The following is a 16,319-nucleotide window of genomic DNA, read 5'->3' as shown; positions in this document are numbered from 1 at the left end:
TCCACTGTTTGGGAAACAGTGCTTTACAGTATAGTATGTGATGTCAGCTACCTGGCAAGTGGTGGAAAGTGGTTGTACTTTGGACTTTTTATCTTTTATGAGTTGTAAGCTTGTGGCTTCCTCCCTGCTACATTTCCTATAGAAATATTATAATTTTGATAATTTCCCTTCTTTTAATTTGGGGGCTAAATGTTCCAAATCTCAATACAGCGACACATTGATATAAATATATAAAAAAATCTGACCAGTCTGAACCGAGTGGTGCTGTACTGTACTCGTGCTGTAGTATTGTACTGTACAAGCCCTCCTCCCTGGCCTGTGTGTGTGTGTGTGTGTGTGTGTGTGCGTGCGTGCGTGCGTGCGTGCGTGCGTGCGTGCGTGCGTGCGTGCGTGCGTGCGTGCGTGTGTGTGTGCGTGTGTGCGTGCTAGGCTGCGCAACAGTGACACTTGGTGGTCAACCAAACGCTATTTCCGTGCTCGGACGGACGAACAGACAGAGCCAGCCAGGGACACACATTGCTGTCTATAGCACCAATCAAAAAGAAAATGTACATTGTAATTTGTACTTCATAGGTTCACATCTATGCGGCGCCAGCTACCTGGCATTATCTGTGCCGGTGACAGATGGGTGTGCCTTGGCGCCTAGCTGTCACGGTGCAGCGTGCATTAACATTAAACAGCTTGGCTGTGCCGTCTGCCTGCGTCCTCTGGGTATACGGGGGGAATCGGCAGCCATGAAGGGAACTTGGAAGGAATACACCTTATGCCATTGCTATGGGCCCACGTACCGCATGAAAAGCCACAGGGAAGCCATGCTACCTTCCCCACGTCTGTCATAGATAGATCACTGCAAAAAAAACACCTAAACACTTGTATGCTTCCCTATTTTGGGGAGAACATTCGAAATATCTCACGGGGGGTGGGAACAAAGTACAGAGTCGACCCCAATCAACCAAGTATTCGTTTACAACGTATCGACTATAGAGGGTTCAAGTTGTAAAACCTGAATATCGTTGCTGTCGGGCAGAAGCCTCACTGTATCGCCATGTTTTAACTATGTGTGTTTTTCCGTAAATTAACGCCCCACTTGATGACACACAAGTATCAATAGCAGCAGATCCATGAGCTCAAAACATGCCGTGAAGCGACCGTTCTGTTGTTGACAGAACAAAGCCTTTTGTGGTTATGATAGGCCCGGTGTCGGTGAACAGTGTTGATTTAGTCGAGTAAAACTATGATGGAAATTGGTCGTCGCCTTTTTCACTGCAACGAAATAAAAAACTAAGCTATGATGACTAAAACTAAGACTAAATATATTGAGAATTTTGTCTACAAACAAATGTTAGGGAGGGACTAGTGGAGAACAGATCCAGTAGAACTAAAAGACAAGTCATTTTATTTTTGGTTGCGCTCGGTGCACTTCTCATCATCTACAAGATCTACAAACTCACAGCGCTGCAGAGCAATCTTGTGGACTCCTACAACAACCTGACCATCAAGAGCATGGTCATGATGGAGTGGCTGGACTCTCGCTGGCCTCGTACGCCATGTTCCTCAACGTGCACAACTTGGTCAACATGCTGTGGAAAGCTGCCATGAAAACGTATCTCACAGGTTCTGGAGATGTTTCGCTTTCAGATAAGGTTCTAAGAACCTAATTTGGGCTCTGCACAGGAGGCAGTTTTATCATTTATGTAATTTATTTTTACGCAAAGACTACCAGGTGCTCGGGCGCCGATGGCCCGAGAGCCTGGTGGTTGGCCAATGGACAATGGCTTATTTCCAAAAAATAGCAGATCTACAAGCTCACAACACGTCACACCGTGACCAAATAAAATAAAACATATATTTGTATAATCTTGTACTTACATAATTCGGTGCAAGGTCCGGATGCAGATAGTCGATGCCTGAAAATCAGATTGTGGCGCAAGTCAGTAAACAACATAACGTGATTTGGCTTTAAAGATGTTTATGCTTACATGCATTCATGGTCATCAGTGCATACATCATGGCTTCCTTACTCAGTTAAACAAACTCTTTCAGAACAAACATTCATCACTTTCATTACAATGATTATATTTTGATGATTACGTTTAGAATATGATATTGTATGCATACATTGAATATACAATTGTATTATTTAGATGAATGTGATTCTGAAATACACTAAACCAGTAACCACATTATAAAAACACTTAACAACACTCCTCTGAAACAGCTTGATGACTACAAGTATTTGGGTTCATATATATCTTCTTCCCAAAAGGACTTTCAAACTAGGAAGGGTATGGCCTGGTCAGCCTACAATGTTAAAAGTAAAAAATATTTAGGACGACCGTTGAGCCGATACTACTCTATGGCTCAGAGACATGGACACTTTCAAAGAAATTAGAGAAACGGTTGGATGGCACTTACACCCGCCTTCTAATGAGAGCGCAAAATCTGTCTTGGAAGAGCCACCCATCGACTAATCTAATATACGGCAACTTTCCCTGTGTTACTTCACTAGTCCGATCCAGAAGAACACAGTTTGCCGGCCACTGCTACAGAGCTGACAATGAGGTTATATCTTCCCTTCTTCTCTGGAGTCCCACCTCAAAGCAGACCAGAGGTAGAAGACTGTCGTTCCTTGATGTCATCACTAGGGACACATGCATCAGTAAGCAGGAACTGGGGATGGCAATGAAGGACCGGAAAGTCTGGCGTGGCATTGTGAAATCCATGATCTCGACCGCAGTCGAAAACTGATGATGATGATGAAACCAGTATTGCACAATATCCTTAGTCCCCTTACGGGTATTATATTTTTGTTTTGCATTCTCTGAGTTAAACTCAAGGTAGCTGCATGCATACTCCAGCAGAAAAGCCGGTTTGTTTCGGTCGGGCTCCTCTAAAATCACTCAAGTCACATTCTCTCTCTCTCTCTCTCTGTGTGTGCATAGGCTGCACCACAACCAGCAGCACTGCTGGAAGTGGAACAGATGGTTAGATTGATACCTAGGTATTGCAACCGAGATGCGCTGTGGGGAGAGGTTGTGTTCATGGATGGCCACAAGATAAGGATTTCAGAGGGTAAGCACAAGGGGGTTCCACCGCGCCTCAAGCCTGTGCTAGGCTGGTCTGGTGGATCTCAGAAGCAGGACTGGTAGCAGGATGAAGGAAGGCACTGGAGCAACTCGGACAGTTTAAGCCTTTTTATTCAACAGGGTGAAGGCAATAAAACGACAAGGTTTCGATGTATCTATAACATCTTGGTCAGGTCATGGATTTCACAGGTGTTTGTACTAGAGATGTACCGATAGCATGAATTTCCTTCCTGAGCCGATACCGATTCCGATACCAATAACTGGATTCAGACAGTGGCTCTCAATATGGGGGTCCAGAGACTCTCTGGGTTCCTTGAGGGTGGTTCCAAATGGAACGTTAGAGGTCTGTAACTTTGAGTAATGGGGGTCCGTGAAATTAAAAAGTTTGAGAACCACATATCTAGGAATACATCCAAATTCCATTAATAATTGTTAAAGTGCAGCTACAACTTTAGTAAGATAATGTAAATATTACAGTAAGAGAATAAAACAGTAGTAGCCTACTGAAGCAGCCAAAATACAAAACAGTTGATGACTGTAAATGACATAAATTGCATGGTATTGGTAATGGCATAGACTGACATATTCGCCAATACAGAAACCAGCATTTTAGGCAGTATCAGCACTTTTTCCAGACACTCGTATTGGTATCGGAACAACTCTAGTTTGTACCTCCTGGAAGTTGGCTCGTGTCTCTTACAAACTACCCCTGCTTTTCACTTGCTAATGCTGACAGAATGAACTGAATGAATGAGGAAACAATGCGCAACAGCCAAACTGGGTTTTCGGGTAGTCACAAGAATGACGTTATATTATTGTCTGGAAAGAGCCGAACCAAATCTGTTTTTCGGCTTTCCTAGTGGAGAATGCATGGGGCTTGCCTTTAACCCATTCAAGCGGGAAAGTATCTGTGTCGTTTAAATGTAGCAACAATTACTTTTTATAACTTTTGACCTGTTTTGTATTATTATAAATATAGATAACATATTGACAATCAATTTCCATGCTGTAAATAACTGTAATTCTGTAAATAACTAAGAACTGTGTTTTGTTCTAGACTTCTTCTGTATGCAATCATGTTTTCTATTAATAATATGTATATCTAATTGCACTCAAATCATGTTTTTTAATGTCTGGTTACTGTACACAGGTTGAGGCCCCGTATAAGACCTTTGGGCTTCTTGCCTCCTCCTAGCACTTTCCTTTGTTATTCTTTTTCTATGTATTTCCTATTTCTTTGTATTGTTTTATACTGTGCTAAATAAATAAATCGTGTGGACAGTGGTTCTCAAAGATAGCAGATACACTATACTTTTACATGTGCTATTTTTGAGTCTCCTGGGCACAAAAAATGTTCAGATGTGGGGGTCCGGGTCTGCGGCCATATCAATTTGGGGGTCCTTGGGCCTTAATTGGCAAGAAAAACATTGAGAATGACTGATTTAGAAGGTATTTTGTATAATCGGCCTGCAGGTCTTAATGGGTTTTAAACCATTCGGATAGAGTATGACGGTATGGCACACCCACCGTCGTCCATGATAGCGATGGTCACTCCCTTGCCGGTGTAGCCCAGGTTCCAGGCCTCCGCCACGTTGAGGTCCAGCCCTGGAGTTCCGTCTGCCTGGCCCGTGTTGACCTGAATATTCACAAAAACAGTTTACACAGTTACACAGTTAACTAGTGAAATGAAAAATACGTTTTTCACACTTTTAGACCACATCTGTGGTCATCATATGGGCATACCTAACAATGGATGCCAAAAAATAGAATGTTTTTAATTTTTGTGAATTTTTAAGTGGTGGGTGGCTGGGTGCGTCTGAGCACGAAAACGTCCTGTGTGATGATGTGTCGAGGCCCACATCAATAAATGCAATAAAAATGAAGCTCATCCGTTTGATTCCCATTGCTGCATCGTCCTCCAAACACAGGTGGTTTTGATTACAAACTACTCAGTTTTTAATCCCATTCAAGATGACATCCAGACAGTGTATAGAGGGTATGCGCGTGACATCATCATCATACCCAGAAGTTATGCGGGAACTGAGTGGCAAAAAACTACTTTCTGGCCTTGACAGCCCATACACACACAGAAAAGTCCTATTTGATTGCATGAAATTACTTTAAACAACATTAAATTCACTTTGTCACTCACTTTGCCACTCGATTTGCCACTCGTTCTGCCATTCACTTTATGCATGCGCATACCCTCTATTACTCGGTTTAAACTTCAGCAGCAGTGGTGTCATGCTCGTAGAACGCAGTACCACACTGTGGTACCAAAATAAATGTAGTACGGTACTACCCTGAGCTACCCAGAACGCACTGCAACCGGATGCTCTGTCAATAATGTACTCTACTTGAACATCATTAATGTTAACAACTGCATTAGCTCACGCCAATTCAGTGTTAACGGAAGGTGTGTGTGCGTGTGTGCACATGTTAATACAATGTGTGTGTTCGTGTGTGCGTGTGTATGTGCGTGCGTGCATAGAGGGAAGGGATGGGAGGCCTGACGTGGGAACGAAGTAAATGTCAACACTGGCTCTCTGTGCAGTTTAATCTGATGCACCAGATAATTGGCGTCTCGCTCGGCCCGCCGCAAAAAGTCACGCTCGCTTGCCCCGTCGGGGTAAATAGGAGGGGCGGAGGCTAGCTGACATCGATGTAGCGACGAGGCAGCTGTGTGGTGCAGCGTTGCTTTGGAGCCAATTAGAGAAATACTGTACAACAACAATAGCATTGGTCCAGCTAGCAGTGCTTCAATAATAGGTGCAGACTCAAGACCGAGAGGAAAAGTAGATCTACGGCCATTGGTCCTGGTCTATATGTCAAGGAAGCTCACAACACATTGCGATGAGACGCATTGTGAGCTTGTAGATCGACTACTTTCCAGCAGTCGTTATGCACAGGGCTAAAGTGCTCAAGCTGATTACTATTCCCACTAAGCGACATCTCAACCGTTTGGTAGGCCTACAGAATATTTAGAAAACTGTTGGGTCTGTTAAAAAAATATATATATAATGAATTGTTGTTGTTAGTAATGCCCCAAATAAAGAAATACAAATTTCAAAGAAAAAAATTATTTACTCAGCTTTTTCATCTTGGTGTGCCTTTTAAAGGGTTAACTACATTTTCTGGGGACCCCCTGGAACCCCCTCAAGGATCCCACTTTGAGAACCACTGATAACTGCACATTAAGGTCATTAGTCAGTAGAGTCTTCATTTAACTCTGCAATTGTACAATTGTCTTTACAATAGAAATAAATGGCAGACTGGCTCTATGCCAACTCAAAAGGCACTATCTGTAGACACGGTCCCTCACGGTACCCCTACACCCAAGATGAGTGTGAGCTCAGCTCGTAGATCTGCTACAAACCTTGGACCTCGAACAAAATGGATGAATAATGACAGAGGGATTTGGATTGTGTGTGTAAATGCTAAAAGTCAGACCGGTCGCCTGGCGGATTACTCACCAGATACCACTGCTTGGTGAACAGCGGGTCAGTCATGTTCACTTCCAGCATAGTGTTGAGTTCATTGTAGCCTCGTTTCTGACGGTTAAAGCCCTCCTGCTCCACCACATTTTTCACCTGATGGAGTAAAAACAGCAAATACATTAATGGATGGATAGATGCACTACAGTATGTAATGAATGAAAGATATTTTTAAGGGGCCAAGCCCGAAGCGACTTTGGTCCTTCTTCTTCTTCTTCTTCTTCTCCTTCAGCCAAAAATAGTAGTTCTGGCTTAACCGTGCAATCGGTTTTGGTAATATGGTAGAGGGCTATGCCAAACGGTGAGGACGCGAAGCACACAACCATTGGCCAAAGGGTGGCGCTATAGCACTCAATTGAAAATGCAAACTTTGAACAGGCATAGCTCATGAACTGTTTGACCGTCATTTGTTTGCGTCTCCTCATGCCGAAAACCTTTCGTGTTCTGACGTTTGACCTTTGATCACCCACAATTTTGAATTATATGCAAAACAGTTCAAATCTATCTACTCCTGGGATCTATCTCCTCCTGGGATCTGGACTATACTATAGCAATCTTTGAAAATGAAACCAGGCATAACTCATGCCTCGTTTGGCCAAAAGCCATGGAACTTGTTTACACATGTGCCTTGACTCATGTGGAACACATCTGTCACTTTGTACGTGAATAATTTTTTTAGAAAAAAGACTATATGCAATACACATGTTTGGGGTAGGAACAGCTGCAACACCGCTGGGTGACCTAAAGTGGCATTGTTGATCAGCCTACAAGGCCCATTCACAGTGAAGCACTCTAACTGTAGCCAGCCAGTGGTGTTGTTCAGCAGCCTGCACCGCTCATTTTTCTTATTGATTGGCCCCGTCTTTTAATTGCTTGCAGCTATATTTCCCCCTGTTTTTCTGTTTGGATTATTGCCGTAGTGCACATGTGCACGTACGCATGACCTTGCGCACACACACACACACACACACACACACACACACACACACACACACACACACACACACACACACACACACACACACACACACACACACACACACACACACACACACACACACACACACACACACACACACACACACACACACACACACACACACACACACACACACACATTTTGAGGGACTGCATTAAATGCCCATTGAGTGACTAAATGAGGTAGCGTTTAAACTGTCCGGTGGAAACGCTTAAGACAAAATCCACTCAAGACCCAGACCATTGTTAAAATGGAACAATCAGAAACACCCTGTTATTCAGGGAGATGAAAGGAAGACAAGCCTAATCAAGCCTAATCAGCTTTATTTACGTTAAGCCCAGTGAAAATAGACGATCTACAAGTGATTTATTCTTTCCCTTTCCCCTGTGTAATTTTAAGCTGCTAAACTGTGCCACGGCTGCGTCCACTTTAACAGGATCTGTTTCCTCCCCCCTGTAGCCCCAGGCACACACACACTGTAAACATTGGCTATCATTGGCATTAGCGCACAGTCACACTGTGATGCGGTACAAACTACAAAGTCACAAATGACATCCAGACTTTGGATTCCTATATGGAGGTTTGAAAATCCTGCTTTGAACTGAGGTAAACGGAGATCAGTTGTAACGTCCCATAGCTGGTGGTGACGGAGGCGTTGCATAGCAACCGGATCAACATTAAAAGCTGCTGTGGAGATCAACCATTATATACACAGAGTATACGGGGGGGTACGAACATGTTCGTACGTGGCAGATAACGTCCCATAGCTGGGGGTACAAATATGTTCGTACTTCGCACTTCGAGTGAATGTCAAGTATATCCAAAAATACAAATAGGCCTATAGAATAGTAAAGTACAGATTCTTAAAACATGTACTTACATGTACAGTACTCAAGTAAACGTACTTTAACGTCTACATTTAATGAGCATATAGAGCCGTGTCTTTCCTCCCAGCCTGTGTCTTTCTTTCCTCCGGGGCTTTGCCCTCACGTGGCTGTGGAGCAGGTGTTTCCCCAGGGACACACATCCACCCACCGTGTGTCAAGACACCCACTCACAACAGATGTGACGCTCCATCCCCACCTCTCTCTGCCCACTGTCTATACAACACCAGCATGCCCTCACAGCTCCCTTCTGCAACATTCAAAGAGATTCAACCGCCTTTCTTTATTCTCTTTACGATCAGTGGTGGACAATATACTATAATGTATATGTATATAATATAGAATTATATATGATATAGTATTGAATATATAGTAAGTATCCGATTCAAGTACAAATTACGAAGTGCATTTTCTTGTTAATATCAATGAATCGTTGTATTGACATTTAGAACATAATTATTAAGGAATATGTAAGAACATTGTGGTGCTACTTATTTAACAATCAAATGTTTCCTTTGTATTTCCTTTGTCTTCTTCTCATTTATATTTTTAACATGCTTGGGGGATGAAAAAAAACTACACGCTTGGCTATTGTCACTATAGTTGAAACATGTTAATTGATTCATTCATAATATATTTTTGACGTGTTTGGGACAAAACAATGTTCATCATGATCTGATGAAACAAAACTTTCCGGTTTCCTGCAATTTTACCATTAAGCTAATAGAACCTGCCTGCTTGCTCAGGGGATAAATTGAATCTTGAAGAAGGTACAAGGTATTGCACACACGTCCGTGGCCCGGGTGCAAGACAAACAAAATAAATATCAAAAAGAACACTAGTGGTGCTGAAAAGGCTCTTCTGAAGTTGTATTGCTTGTGAACGTTTCGATCTTATTCAGTCTTCATCAGGATACATACAGTACAGTGACAGGACATATACATATACATGTCCTGATGAAGATCGAATCTCTATCAATAAAGGCAGAAAAAGCCCCCAAAAATATCTTTAAAAAAAAAATGTCTCAATAGAAGAGCAGTATAAGTACACAACAATCCCAATTGTGTAAGTTATATTAGCATAGCCTTCTCTATCATACAGATTAAGCCCTAACCACACCAAAGGGTCACGCAACTCCTTGGGTCCAAACGGTTGCAAGGAGTTAACGCTAAAACCGTCTCGACCCTTTGGTGTGGTTTGGACCATTGAATTCCATGCGTTGAATCACTAGGGACGACGCGCAACAGGACAACGCTAAAACCGTCTCGACCCTTTGGTGTGGTTAGGGCTTTAGAGTTTATTCATAAAAAAAGAAAGAACCAGCTCCGTGGCCTTGTGGTTAGAGTGTCCGCCCTGAGACTGGGAGGTCGGGGTTCGATCCCCGGCCGGGTCATACCAAAGACTGTAAAAATGGGACCCAATGCCTCCCTGCTTGACACTCAGCATCAAGGGTTGGATTGGGGGTAAATCCCTGCGACATACTAGCGTCATGTCCAGGGGGTGTACTTGTACAACTAGCTGCCTCACGCTACAGAAACAGGAGATAGGCTCCTGCCCTATGGGCCTCATGGCTCGGCAAGGCTACTACTTACATAAAAAAAGAGCAAGATATATCAAGTGTACTTCGTTACTGTCCACCACCCACTCACATCAAACAGATGCCACGCTCCACACTGCCTCTCTAAACAGTGCCTATACTCACAGCACCACACCACCATGCCTCAAAGCTTCAGCTTCCTTTCAGCTACTGCCTTTCTCTCTTTCTCTCCTCCTTTTCATTCTGCTGTCTCTCTTTCATTTACGGTATGTCTCCGTCTCCTCCAGGGTCGAGGCTGCTGCTGCTGCCCACTGATGTACATTCTTTCATTTAACAGCCTTTTTTTAAGTCAGTCAATAAAAAACCTAAAAACACGTGAAACATGTCAACAGCGCAGCGAGCGCCATTGAGAAGGGAAAAGTGAATCTGCAGTAAAATATTTAAGTAAAAGTATCATTACCGCAATGTAGAAATACTCTGTTACAAGTACGTCGTAAAGTACCAAGAGTAGTCATTATGCAGAATGTCCCATTTCACAAGTTTGCAAATATATAAAATGTATTACAATCTTGAAAATAACTGATCTACAGCCGATCTATAGCCTCACAATGCGTTATGCGACACATGACACATTGTGAACGTGTAGATCTGCTATTATGTTAACGTGTGCGTGTGTGTGCGTGTGCACAACATTAGAATGCGTACCCTGTGGTCTTTCTGGAGCCGCTGTCTGTGGCGGATACTTCGCTTGCTCCTCCCGGTAAAGGTGTCTTGGGGATAGAAGTGATAGAGGCCGTCTCCAAAGGAAAGCTACGGAGAGAGAGAGAGAGAGAGAGAGAGAGAGAGGAGAAGAGGAGGAGGGGGAGTAAATGTCAGAATCACATTTGTGTTAAATAAATGAACGCCCTACTTGATAATACTACAGCATCACACAAAAGCATAGAAAGTAGCCCTGCCTGAGGCACTGATCAAAGATTAAACACTCTCACAAACACTGTGATTTGGTAACAGCCAGTTGTTGCTAAGTCCACTTATTATAAGTGACTTGTTTTTGTTTTGTTTTTCTGTAAAGTCACTTATAATCAAATAAAATACTTTGTACTTGCTGGTTGCGTTTTTTGGGGGGCTATTTCTACAGTGAGGTTGCTAATTTGGGCTTTGCTTCTTAACCCATTTAGCGCTATCATTTATTGATTGATTGACTAATTCATGCCAGCATTTTTTCCAGTAGAGCTCTTATTTTGAAAAGCCACATTTTGGTGTCTGGTTGGAAAATCGACAGAAAACAAACAAACAAACAGGCAGAATCACTTTGTTCATGTTAAATTAATTAAATGATTAAATGCTTTGAAGCATGTAAATTGAGGATTACCTTTATTTAGAGTCTATGTAAACAGGTACGTTGAGAAATCTCTGATGGGAAAATATTATTTCATTTCTGGATGAAGACATTATCAGTAGCCTAAGTGACACCCACAACACTAGAAGGAGTGCAGAGATTGACACTAACGTTTCCCCGACTGCCCGGGGAAACTAATGAAAACGTTTGGGCAAGTGGAGTTTGCTTCCAGCTAGGTTGCCCGACGGGCAAGCGCATTCCGTCTTCATTAATTATTATTGGCTATTCATGAACAGATTTTTCACTCATTCCGTTTTTCAAAGTTTTAACATTAATTTGTTCTACAAGCAAAACATTTTGAATGAATGTACTGAATGAATGTACTTTTGAGGCAAGTGGACATGAGCTGTACATGGGCAAGTGCCTCTGAGACTTTAATGTCAACACCTGGCTAGCGACAACAACGACCTGGAATTCCCTGACACCATATGCCTTAAAAACAACGTAGATCACTGGCAAAACAGTGAGGCTGTGTTGGAGCTACTGAACACAAAACAACAAGGCCTCTGTATCAAATATAAATAGGCTATATTTTAACGTGTGTCACTCTGCAAATCTGTGTTATGACAAAAATAAAACAGAGTCTGATATTCCTTGTCCTATGTGTACCCCAGAGTGTGTGTGTGTGTGTGTGTGTGTGTGTGTGTGTGTGTGTGTGTGTGTGTGTGTGTGTGTGTGTGTGTGTGTGTGTGTGTGTGTGTGTGTGTGTGTGTGTGTGTGTGTGCGTGTGTGCGTGCGTGCGTGAGCACCATAGCGCACATTTGTGGTACCAGTGTTGTGCCCTGAGTCTAGTTAATTAAGCGCCGATAGAAGATAATTCAAACCGCACAGACATTGTTTAATGACGCGTGGCCCCATCAAGGCAAATATAGCAGCCGATTACATAACCTAGGAGGCAGGCAAGGAGACGGGCGGAGGGCGGGAGCGACCCAGTGTGTAGAGGAAAACCAAGTGGCTGATTGGAGAGCGGAGACGCGCTCATGCAGCGAAGCCCCACCGCGCTGACAACACAACATCCAAACAATGAATGCATGTGACATCACACACACACACACACACACACACACACACACACACACACACACACACACACACACACACACACACACACACACACACACACACACACACACACACACACACACACACACACACACACACACAGTTGGGAGTGGAGCTGGGTTCACTGTGTCGAGTATCTGGTAGAAATCTGCAGTAATCACCGTACCTACATCCCACCATGTTGGATGCTATGCCTTTCACTGTTCGTTTTTACACAACATTATAATGTTCTTATTTTGATCATGAGACCCAATTTCTGAATGTCAAGTCTTGCGCGTTTTTTAGCTGCGTTTCTCCATCGGTTTTCCGAAAAACGCGTCCAGTGTGCAACCACCTGCACTTTACTGTATACTTATTTACTATGACACACAACAGTCAATTTCATCAAGTGGCCCCGAATCCCATAAAGCAAATTGAAACTAGAAAAACTGCCCTTCTGGGCACAGGTCTCCACCAGGAGGATAGGAGTGTGTGTGTGTGATGTTTGGCAAAATGTTTAGGAGCAATATAAACGACATGGCTTGGCCTGTTGTAGCGCCACCATGAGGCTGATTTGAAAACTGTCAAGTGGCATTTCTTCCAAAGCCTAGTGGGAATATGCATGCACAACAATGCACCACAATCGGACGCTGCGTTGAGTAGTTGTGGCGATTTGTACAAAACGGGTACAAAGCGGGCTACTCCTGAAAAGTTTAGAAGCCAATTGTAGCCAATGAGGGTGGATTATGAGAAATCAAACAAACCCGTCTTGATCACATGACTATGGAGAGCATGTGTACCGATTTGTGTGAAATTTGGATAAAATCTGAAGGAGTAATATTAGAAAATGTGTTTTACATATGTCGGCCTCCTGGTGGCGCTATAAAGAGCAGATGTGAGAAATTCCAGGCAAAGGTTTTTCCTTGGCCTCTAGGGAGTTGGCATACAAAGTTATCCACAGATCCGTGCAGTTAGAGGTAAAAACACTTTTCGGCTAGTTATAGCGCCACCATGAGGCCGAGTTGAAAATGTTCATGTGGCATTTCTTCTAGTGGGAATGTGCGTGCACAATTTCACGGAAATCACACGATGTGTTCATGATTTGCAGCATTTTGTTTGAAACTGAGCACTCCTGCGAACTTTGGAAGCCAATCTTAGCCAATCAGGGTGGAGTCTGAGAAATCTGAAAGACCCGTTTCGTTGAATGGCTCTAGAGAGACTATGTACCAATTTGCGTGATGTTTGGACAAAATCTGTAGGTGTACTGTCCAAAAACTTGTGTTGCACAAAGCGGCCTCCTGGTGGCGCTATAACAGGCCGTTCTGGAAATTTTGGGGCAGAGGTTCATCGTTGGCATCCAGGGAGTGTGTGTGCAAAATTTGGCATCGACCGGGTTAACGGTGCCGGAGATTAGCTGTTCACAGACGGAAGGACGGACGGACGGATGGACACACACACGGACGGACGGACGGAGTGCAAAACATACTCTCTCCCCATGCCTTCGGCCTGGTGGAGACAATGATGTAATACAGGGGGTTGGGGGTGGGTGGGGTGTCTGAGGACACAGCGTATTACTCAACGAACAGTGAAAGGCATAGCATCCAACATGGTGGGATGTAGGTACGGTGATTACTGCAGATTTCTACCAGATACTAGACACAGTGAACCCAGCTCCACTCCCAACTCGTGTGTGTGTGTGTGTGTGTGTGTGTGTGTGTGTGTGTGTGTGTGTGTGTGTGTGTGTGTGTGTGTGTGTGTGTGTGTGTGTGTGTGTGTGTGTGTGATGTCACATGCATTCATTGTGTCCATCAAATAAGGTCTACACAAAAACAATTCTGTCTATCCAAATAAGACTCTAGGGGGGCAGGACCCCCCAAGGTCCACAGGCTGACCAGGCCAGAATTAACAACTCCGAACATGTACAAATGCAAAATATAAGGTGCTTTCCCTCTTGCCCCAAATGTTAGAGAGGTGGGTCTGTAGTTTTCAATAAAGAAGTGTTTTAGTCCCTTAAGTGGCCGATTCTGTCGGACGTTCCCAATGGCGCTAGTGAGCAGGCGCATCCGGTAAAACACTCAACGTGAACAGGAAGTAAACAAGGAGGAGGAAATTGTGTTCGGCCACTTACGGGATTAAAACACTTCTGTATTGAAAACTACGGACTAAGAACTCCGGCCACCTCTCTAACATTTGGGGCAAAAGGGTAAGCACCTTATATTTTGCATTTGTACATTTTTGTTCGGAGTTGCTAATTCTGAAATGGTGTCTCTACAGTGTACACAGGGGGGAGGAGACTTCTACGAGAGAATCTTAGGCTATCATCATACTATATGTACTTTGAAACCACACTTGCAATTTCCTTTTCATTGTAATACCAGAGAATATAGGCTACTATGTTAGTTCCACTGTTCCAAGCCGCAACACAATCAATTGATATGATGATTAATGAACAGATCTGACCACTCAACTGTTAATGGTCAGATGGGTGAGCCCTGATCCAGAGAAGGTTGAGAACCAATTATTTAAATTAAGTCAAATACCAATAGTCAAAAATCAAAATCAATGATGAGGAAGAAACCTTTTGAAACAACTGCCCTTTAGGTTTTCCCCATCACTCTTTGATCAATATGATACATACGTCATGCGTCATTAAATACAGTCGACCAAGCAATTTATGAGGATGGCAGAACCGTTGCACAATAGCCTTGTTTTGGTAATACTAATAGCCTACAGTTAACATTAAATTCTATAAAATAATAAGCCTGTAAGCTTCGGTGATTAAACAAATAGTAGGCTACAAAAATGTATGCCATCAAACATATAGCCTGTATAGGCTGTAGCCAAGCCATGACTATTGCTGACATGTAAGCAAACAATTGTATTTGTGTCTCTTGGCTACAGCAGTGGATCCAGGGACCCCCAGGGGTCCTTGAAAGAAGGGGTTTCCACAGGGGGTCCCTCAGCTAAATGAGTTAGCATCTAAATCAGTGCAACCTCTTTTGAAGCCCATGCATTTATAACTCTGGGGCTATCCAGTAAATATAGCACAGTGGAGCTTGTAGATCTGATATTTTGGGGGGATGTGAAAGAAAAAAAAATAAAGATTCTTCTGTTTGTAACTGACAAAAAAAATGTTTTCAGGTGGGGGTCTGCGTGGTCACCACCAAATAGCTTGAATTGCATATCAATACGGGTTCTCGACGTGATGTAAATGTTTAAGAACGACCGGGGAGGCTATAGATAGAAGACAGTGCCATCCCTACCTTTCGGACACTCTGGAACCCATGTTCGGCGGCGAGTTGGCCGGCCGCCTCGTCCTGCGCTGCGCCTCCTTCGCCGTGCAGCCCAACCAGCAGGTGATTGGTGAGTATCTTCCCCTCCTGCTTTGCGGCGGCTTGGCGGCTCATCGCGAGCACAAACAGAAATCCCATCGCGGCGGCGGCGGCTGTCCCGTAGCGGGGATGAGGAGGAGACATCCTGCTGCCTTCTGCTGCTTGTTTGTGTGTCGGAGGAGCTGAGCGAGGAGGAGAGGAGCTGCCCAGGCGAGGAAAGGAGAGTAGGGGAGGAGGGGAGAGGAGTTATGGGGGGGGAGGGGGGACGGTTGAACTGTGCGTGGTGGTGGTGCGTGAGAAGGGAGGGAGGGGAAGGAGAGAGGGGGATGCTCGCTCCTCCTCGGTAGAAGAAGGGCTCGAAATCAAAGCTTTATTTGCGGACACATCTTTTTGGGTCGACCGTAGGCTACGTGGCGCGGAGGAGGATGATGAGGTGGAGGAACTGGAAGTTGCACTGATGATGTGTGGTGGTTATATCGAGGCTTTAGCTTTTGATGCGGAGGTTGGAGGGGAGACTGGAGAGATGATGATTATGAATTATGATGATGGTGTCATGGACCAGATCTG

The 16,319-nt window shown here is 43.9% G+C and overlaps 1 protein-coding gene across 1 annotated transcript in view; it reads right to left on the bottom strand.

The window, feature by feature from the left end:
• pcsk2 (proprotein convertase subtilisin/kexin type 2) overlaps nucleotides 1-15,896 on the bottom strand; it is a gene marked incomplete at its 5' end in the record, with an annotated part of 52,549 nt that extends 36,653 nt beyond the window's left edge. Inside the window, 5 exons of the mRNA XM_079511845.1 lie at nucleotides 1,870-1,907; nucleotides 4,614-4,722; nucleotides 6,560-6,676; nucleotides 10,686-10,790; nucleotides 15,684-15,896. Coding sequence (XP_079367971.1) covers nucleotides 1,870-1,907; nucleotides 4,614-4,722; nucleotides 6,560-6,676; nucleotides 10,686-10,790; nucleotides 15,684-15,896 — 582 coding nt within the window. The remainder of the gene's footprint in view (nucleotides 1-1,869; nucleotides 1,908-4,613; nucleotides 4,723-6,559; nucleotides 6,677-10,685; nucleotides 10,791-15,683) is intronic.
• Between the last annotated feature and the right edge of the window lie 423 nt (nucleotides 15,897-16,319).

Source organism: Electrona antarctica (assembly GCF_951216825.1).
Source record: "Electrona antarctica genome assembly, chromosome: 10".
NCBI lineage: Eukaryota > Metazoa > Chordata > Actinopteri > Myctophiformes > Myctophidae > Electrona > Electrona antarctica.
Note: the sequence above shows the minus strand (reverse complement) of the source record. Positions and strands in the feature narration are given on the sequence as shown.